At 36.1% G+C, this 8,230-nt stretch overlaps 2 protein-coding genes across 3 annotated transcripts in view; both read left to right on the top strand.

The window, feature by feature from the left end:
• Positions 7–4,296, top strand: LOC104754693 (type IV inositol polyphosphate 5-phosphatase 6-like). 2 transcript variants are annotated; one of them, XM_010476938.1, is made up of 13 exons: positions 7–202; positions 286–373; positions 511–585; positions 668–860; positions 944–1,760; positions 1,846–2,039; positions 2,136–2,244; positions 2,327–2,380; positions 2,533–2,627; positions 2,718–2,977; positions 3,596–3,672; positions 3,768–3,916; positions 4,018–4,296. In XM_010476938.1, exons 1-10 carry the CDS (start codon positions 173–175, stop codon positions 2,938–2,940), a joined length of 1,878 nt encoding a protein of 625 aa, XP_010475240.1. In that variant the 5' UTR covers positions 7–172; the 3' UTR covers positions 2,941–2,977; positions 3,596–3,672; positions 3,768–3,916; positions 4,018–4,296. The 2 variants fall into 2 exon arrangements, with proteins under 2 accessions (XP_010475240.1, XP_010475241.1); XM_010476939.1 differs by lacking the exon at positions 2,533–2,627 and having other exon boundaries at positions 2,327–2,475.
• Positions 6,503–8,230, top strand: part of LOC104759083 (probable RNA helicase SDE3) — a 2,089-nt gene continuing 361 nt past the window's right edge. Inside the window, exons 1-4 of the mRNA XM_010482052.1 lie at positions 6,503–6,628; positions 6,857–7,660; positions 7,762–7,926; positions 8,016–8,228. Coding sequence (XP_010480354.1) covers positions 6,872–7,660; positions 7,762–7,926; positions 8,016–8,228 — 1,167 coding nt within the window. The 5' untranslated portion in view covers positions 6,503–6,628; positions 6,857–6,871. The remainder of the gene's footprint in view (positions 6,629–6,856; positions 7,661–7,761; positions 7,927–8,015; positions 8,229–8,230) is intronic.

Genomic DNA, 8,230 nt, shown 5'->3' with positions numbered 1-8,230 from the left:
TTTAGAAACTTTTAGTCTCCATCGTTTTTGGCAGTGATTTAGGAACTAATTAGGTAAAGACTTCTCCTTTCTTCTTCTTCTTCTTGTTCATGTATGGATTGAGTTTCTGCTAAAGGAGCAACAAAAAAAAAAAAGAGCCACACACAGACAGACCACTTGTGAAGAAGCAACAATGAGGGAAGACAAATCCAAGACTAATAAGGTTTTCTATTTTAGTTTTAGCCCAACTTTATGGAATTTTCTAGATGAACATGTTTTTTGAATTTTGGATTTCTGAATTGAAAGCTGGCATGGTCCAAGAAGATGGTCAGGAAATGGTTTAATATCAAAAGCAAAACAGAGGAGTTTCAAGCTGATGATCCTACTTCTGCTGGTACTTTCTCTCTCTTTTTTAACTAGTTTTGTTTACTTGTTCTTGTTTTTTTCCTGAAGCGTTATGTTTTGTCTCTTTCTGAGATATAATCTTAACTAAATTTGTTTCTGATATTTGATTGATTTGTTAATTTAAAGGAGTTGAATCCGTGGAGCACAGAAGTAGCTTCTCAGCTGACAAAGCACCTCCCACTATCAAGAAGACCAAAACTGGTAATTTCATTAATATACTCAACTTCTTTGATCTAACTAAGATAATTTATTTCTGTTACTGATGGTTTCTTGGGTTTCACAGAGAAACTTAGTAAGAATTGGGAGCAGCAAGCTCGGCAAAGGAGAATGAATTATGAGAATCCTAGGATCATTGATGTCCAAAACTACAGCATCTTTGTAGCTACCTGGAACGTTGCTGGACGCTCTCCTCCTTCAGATTTAAACCTTGATGAGTGGCTTCATTCATCAGCTCCTGCAGATATATATGTACTCGGGTATGTTTTAAAAAAATACATCATTTTGTTTTTATGAATTTCATTACATATCTTCTCTCCCTCAATCTTTGCTTTTGGTTCAGATTCCAAGAGATTGTCCCTCTTAATGCTGGTAATGTCCTTGGAGCTGAAGACAATGGACCTGCTCAGAAATGGCTCTCTCTTATCAGAAAAACGCTCAATAACCGACCAGGGACTAGTGGAACAAGCGGTTATCACACACCTTCCCCTGTCCCTGTGCCTATGGCAGAGCTTGATGCTGATTTCTCTGGATCCACAAGGCAAAAGAACTCCACTTTCTACCACAGACGGTCTTTTCAGACCCCAAGTAGTACATGGAACGATCCTTCAATTCCTCAACCAGGTCTTGACCGTCGTTTCAGTGTCTGTGACCGTGTCTTCTTCAGCCACAGGCCAAGTGACTTTGACCCGAGTTTCCGTGGTAGTAGTAGCAGTCACAGGCCTAGTGATTACTCTAGAAGGCCTAGTGATTACTCCAGAAGGCCAAGTGACTATTCCAGAAGGCCTAGTGATTATTCCAGAAGGCCTAGTGATTCAAGACCCAGTGACTACTCTAGACCAAGTGGTGACTACTCTAGACCAAGTGATTACTACTCTAGACCGAGTGATTTTTCACGGCCAAGTGACTTCTCAAGGTCTTCTGATGATGATAATGGTCTCGGGGATTCTCCAAGCACTGTCTTGTACTCACCTGGTTCTGCAGCTAACGAGAACGGATATAGGATCCCGTGGAACTCTTCACAGTATTGTTTAGTTGCTAGCAAGCAAATGGTTGGTGTTTTCTTAACAATTTGGGTGAAAAGCGAGCTAAGAGAACACGTCAAGAACATGAAAGTGTCTTGTGTTGGAAGAGGACTGATGGGTTATCTCGGAAATAAGGTTAGATTTTGTTTTTTTCTTACAAAGTGTTCTGTTCTGTGAGTTAATTAGCCATTTTGTTATAATGCTTTTGGTTCTTTTGTAGGGATCAATCTCAATAAGCATGTTGCTCCATCAAACAAGCTTTTGCTTCGTTTGTACCCACTTGACTTCAGGACAAAAAGAAGGTGATGAGCTAAAGAGAAACTCTGATGTCATGGAGATACTCAAGAAAACGAGGTTTCCTCGCGTTAAGAGTTCAGAGGAAGAAAAATCACCAGAGAACATCCTTCAGCATGAGTAAGATTGATGATCTTACTTTTCATACTTTATATTCAAATTGGACTGCATGCAACAGTTTCTTGATACCAATCTTTCATATCCTTTTTTGTTCAGCCGGATAATATGGCTTGGCGATCTAAATTACCGTATAGCATTGTCGTATCGATCTGCCAAAGCACTCGTTGAGATGCAGAACTGGAGAGCTTTACTAGAAAACGACCAGGTACGTTTGTATATACCACTTAGATCTAATGGTCTGAATAAAAAGGCGAAGAAGTTCATATCCGGAAAATGTATACTTGCAGTTAAGAATTGAGCAGAAACGAGGCCATGTGTTTAAGGGATGGAACGAAGGGAAGATCTATTTCCCACCAACGTACAAGTACTCAAGGAACTCAGATAGATATTCTGGAGACGATTTGCATCCCAAGGAGAAACGTCGCACTCCTGCTTGGTAAGTTTTGTCTATTAAACAGCAAGAAAAAACAAGAACTTCTGTATATAAGNGAAGATCTATTTCCCACCAACGTACAAGTACTCAAGGAACTCAGATAGATATTCTGGAGACGATTTGCATCCCAAGGAGAAACGTCGCACTCCTGCTTGGTAAGTTTTGTCTATTAAACAGCAAGAAAAAACAAGAACTTCTGTATATAAGAGAATCTCTTATCTGACATTTGGGTTTCTTTTAAATAGGTGTGATAGGATACTGTGGTTCGGTGAAGGACTGCATCAGTTATCTTATGTAAGAGGAGAGTCACGGTTCTCAGATCATAGACCGGTGTATGGCATTTTCTGTGCAGAGGTTGAGTCAGCTCATAATAGGTTAAAGCGAACAACGAGTTACTCCACTTCACGGGTCCAAGCTGAAGAGCTCTTACCTTATTCCCGGGGATACACCGAGCTCAGCTTCTTCTAGTCACAACACAGAGATCTTTCATTTTCAGCTCTTTACGGTAACTTTTTCTTTCATTTTTCTTTTCTTTTGCATCTGCGGTTATAGTTTAAACTGTGAGCAAATTAATCTCTGAAACTTTTAGATTAATAATAACCAAATCGACAATTAGGATATAAAACAGATAAAAATGTTGAGTCACAGTGTCAGTGACTTGAGCTGGTCCAAACTAAAGAAGTCCATATGTTATGTGGTCCTGAGATTCATATAGAGCAAGTCTATATAGAGAGACCAATCTACAATTCTGCATTTATGTGCAAAGGTGTAATATATCTCAACCAAGAAATGAGGCTACTCCTCTCAGATCATTTAAGATCACCCAACTGATTGTGAAAAGGGACCCCCTTTGGTTTTGCATCCAGATTAGGATAAGGAACCCAACATTGAAGCTTGATAAGATTGTCCACTGCATATTTTAAAATCTTTGTCTTTTTATTTGTGTGTGTGTGTGTGTGTCTAACTGCTTTAAACTTTGCAATGCATCAGCAATACAATCATAAATAATGATTCAAAAGATTTAAACTTTATTGAAACCAGGATTCGTTTCGTGCGATGTTGATAAAAATGATGAAATGTTTTGTTTTCTCACTGATGGTAGAATTGGATTGGCTTTTGTCAGGTGAACAAAAGTGTTATTGGTTCTTTGAAGAGTGATGGAGACATTCCATTGCCACTTTAAAACTCTAAGGGAACAAGGTTAGTCAATTTTCTCAGTTTCTTCTTTTTACATTTTTCATTTCCGGTTAGCTTTATTTTTAACTGCATCTGACCTTATAATTTCCGGTTTGCAGGTGTAGGATATGTGTTTTTTTGTATTATAATTTTGGCCTCGGTTAACCAATTTTCACATACCGGCGGTTCTGTGGTCGATCCATTCGAAGTATTCATAGTTTCTTTTTGCTAACTATGGTGGATGTGAATTTTACAGCAACGTTGTAAGGTAATAATTATTGAATTACCAATTTTTTTGTTCAGTAAATTATGTGTAATGTGAACACAATTTTTTAACAGAACTTGTGTTTTTTTTTTTGCTTTGTGCAGGCAATCAACTAACCCAATCAGAAACTGCCAAGTGGACAGATGGAAGTTCTTTGATTTTTTTCTTTTGTTTTGAATCAATCATTCTTTTGATTTAGCAAATTAGCAATTAGGAGAAATAGGGTTTTACTTTTCTTTGTTATTAGCAGTAGTAGTGTGTCCCCGAGATAATCATATTGTAATGCTTATTATATTAAGGTTTACGTCAAGAATATCGAAAATATACAAAAAGAAATATTCTATTTCCACTTTAAATTTGATGATAATTTCCAAAAAGGAAAAGTGAATTGATACCAGTCTTGTAATTATCGTAGGACTGAATAAAGTTTTGTGTTGCTTCATAAACCTCAAAGCTCACTCTTCTTATCTTTTGCTCTTTTTGACTATTTTAATTTACTGATGAATTTTTACTTTGTTTTTTTTTTATAAAGAGCCAATAGAAATTACGTTAGGGAACTTACTATCAAACATATGAAAGACCCTTCATTTTAATTCTATTGTGAAAACAATAGTATTAGAAACAAAAGTATCTTTCCTAATCAAACTAAAGCTAAATCTAACTAGAAAAATATCAACAAATACTATGAAGTTAAAAGTTAAATCTAGCTAGAAAACAAGCAACAAATACTATGAACTTAAATGTACATTTTGTTAACAAAAACTATATCAAAAATGAAATTGAGTGAAGATTTGGATGAAGGAAATTTAGGTGACATGTTGTTTTCACCAAATTCAAAGAGTATGTTTTCCAACAAATTCAAAGATTCCTAATGGGTACAAAGTTTTCGTTAAGAACTTTTTCAAAAACCGAGATTTCGATTTGTGTATATAAAAACTTTAAATATAAATGCAAAGAGACAGGGACTGGACCAGTTAACGTAGAAGGGAATGATTAAAAACTAAAGAAAAGAGAGCCTGAAAGTGAAGAGAGTGTTTTGTGTAAATCATGCTTTGTCTTTTATCTGTTTCCTCATGCTTTGTCTTCTTTCAGCTTTTGTTGATCACATTCACAACAACAACAACGCCTTCTTAATACTACTTCTAATAATTAATTGTAGTAGTATTAAATTTAACCAAGATTCTTGTTAAATTTCGAGCCATATGATTAATTTACACAGACAATGATCAGTTGTGTTTCTTCCAAGACAATTCTTATTTGGGTTTTTTTTGTGTTTTTCTGTATCAAAACTCTCGCTAACTAGTTTTCCTTGTTACTTTTTATGTGGGGAAAAGCTATAGATATGCAGTAGAGTGTATCAAAATATAACTAGTCATTTGTGGATACAATTGGTATCGTAACTAGTTTAGCCATAACAACTTCGTCATAACCCTGTATAACCCAAATAAATGTACAACTTATACAACAAAAGACTAGTGATTTGTGATGTATACGAGTCAATATAAAGTAAAATTATGATTTTATCTTTACAAGGATGTATATATAGTGTTTCTTTCTGTAAAACAAAAATTTTAAATGTCAAAGCATAACGTAATACATTAAAAAAAATAGAACATGGACTTGATAAGGTATAGGCTTTTTGAGAGTGGGAAAGGATATAGGCTAGCAGACTAACAAAAACAGCAGGCCTCTTTTATTCAGTTTTTACCAATTCCACACATTTTTAAAACAATATTTATCTGATTGTGTTGTGTGTTTAGGTCTATTAATTTTTCTGATATAAAGATAACAAGAAAAAAAAAGCCACAGTCTATGAAAAGACACTCAAGGAAGGCTAACATATTGTCACTTCACTCAGAACATAAACAAGAACGAAATTTACAACTCTATTATAAGATTCCTCTTGTTACCCATCGAGTTAGCAATTAGTACCAATTTGACAATTTCTGTCATTTTTGTCTAGAGCTTAGCTTACCACGAAATTTAATTTGCTAAACTTACATTTTCCTAGCCGATTGAATTGATTCTAGTAACTGCATGTCAGTGTAACAACATACTACTATGGTCGTTAGCTTTTCAAGAAACATAATAATAGTACTACATAAAATACTATAGGATATAAACACGTATTTGTAGCACCATCATGTAAGCTTTTATATATATCCATTAAATCACCACCATCATCAATGAACCTTCACTAAGACGCTGTATTTTTCAATTATACCAAAACGCTAAATCCAATCATCTAAATCAGTAGATTTTTTTTTTTTAACTTTGTCATTATAGGATAACATAATTACTTGTAGAATTTCGATGCGGATTAACATTGTACTACATGTTATGTATGATCTTATTTATTTTTATTTGCATGAGTAAAAAAAATGACCAATTATTACGGCGGCTCCAAAGGTCAAATTCTTAGAATATACGCAGTGATCAAACCTTTAAATTCCGTCGCAGTAATAAATAAAAAGATAAAAAAAAAAAACTGAAAAAATTACTTGGGCTTCAAAAATTTCTTAGGTCCATAACAAATACAAAACTATAGGGCCCAATTGTATTTAATATTCTACGACTCTTCAGTCTTCTGCACTCACTCTTTTTCCAAGTGTTCGTTTGTTCCTTTGAAGCCTGCGTTAGTCTGGCTTCGCTGCTTCTCCAGTTTCTTAGTGTGATTCGAAGCAATAGTGTCAGCCATTTCGTTTACAGGATTGAGTACGTATCGATCAATCTCTCTCGATTTCGTTTGATCTTATGCTCAATTTTCGGTTTTTGGGTGTTAGGGTTTAGGGTTTGATTTACTCTCTGATTACTCTTAGAGGAACTTAGTTAGTCATCATCGGTCTCACCATCATTGTGATATGTATCATTCAAGTATAAAAAATGTTGTTGCGTTTGTTTCTCGAATGTAATGTGTAAAAATTGTGTTTTTATATGTTTCAGATTCTGTAATCAGCAATGAGTGTGAGTGGAGGAGGATACAAGTCCGATGACGAGTATTCAGTAATCGCGGACAAGGGTGAGATTGGATTCATAGACTATCAGAACGATGGATCTTCTGGTTGTTACAATCCATTAGATGAAGGTCCAGTTGTTGTTTCTGTTCCTTTCCCTTTTAAGAACGAGAAGCCTCAATCTATTCTTGTTGGAGAGACTTCTTTTGATTCCTTCACTGTCAAGAACACTACCGATGAGCCTGTGGATTTGTGGACCAAAATCTATGCATCTAACCCTGAGGGTTCTTTTACACTCTCCATCTTGAAACCGCCGTCCAAAGATTCTGACTTAAAAGAGAGACAGTGCTTTTATGAAACTTTTACTCTGGAAGACAGGATGCTTGAACCTGGTGATACTCTTACTATTTGGGTCTCTTGTAAGCCCAAGGATATCGGTTTACACACCACTGTTGTTACTGTTGACTGGGGAGATGATAGAGTTGAGAGGGTTGTTTTCCTTTTGGCTGAGGATAATATATCGAGCTCTCTCACTTCAAGGAGGCCTTACTCCAGAAGTAGAAGGGCTCCGAAGAAAGACTTTGCTGTGGATGATTATGTTATGGGATCACGTCCTGCCAAGGTGGTAGATCGTAGGTTTAAAAATAGGCTTCCTCGGTATGAAATCCCAAAGGAGATTAGAGAGATGATTGAGAAGAAGGAAATCCCGGATGATTTGAACGAAGGTCTGACAGCAAAAAACTATGCAAACTACTACAAAACTTTACTTGTTATGGAAGAGTTACAACTCGAGGTATACTCACTGTTTGCTTATAACAGGAACTTACTACCTCAATATACCTCTTGTGTGTTTGCCATGAATCATGATTTCTTGTATTATTTTCATTGTTTTAGGAAGATATGCGAGCTTATGATATGGAGAATGTTTCGATGAAGAGAAGGGGTCTCTATTTGTCCCTAGAAGTTCCTGGCCTAGCTGAGAGAAGACCTTCCCTTGTCCATGGAGACTACATCTTTGTAAGACATGCCTATGATGATGGAACTGACCAAGCTTATCAGGTTTTGTTTTCTTGATTTACTTCTCCATACTCTCAGATCACTTTCAGCCTCGTAACTGAAAAACAAAAACTGAAACTTATTTCGCACAGGGCTTTGTACACCGCGTAGAGGCAGATGAAGTGCATTTGAAATTTGCCCCTGAGTTCCACCAACGCTACACAGCCGGGAGTGTCTATAATGTGAGGTTCACATACAATCGGATCAACACTAGAAGGTTGTATCAGGCTGTTGATGCTGCAGATATGTTGGATCTAAATTTCCTTTTCCCATCCTTGCACTCTGGGCGAAGGATTATAAAGACGAA

This window comes from Camelina sativa, chromosome 17, assembly GCF_000633955.1.
Source record: "Camelina sativa cultivar DH55 chromosome 17, Cs, whole genome shotgun sequence".
Classification (NCBI taxonomy): Eukaryota; Viridiplantae; Streptophyta; class Magnoliopsida; order Brassicales; family Brassicaceae; genus Camelina; species Camelina sativa.
Note: the sequence above shows the minus strand (reverse complement) of the source record. Positions and strands in the feature narration are given on the sequence as shown.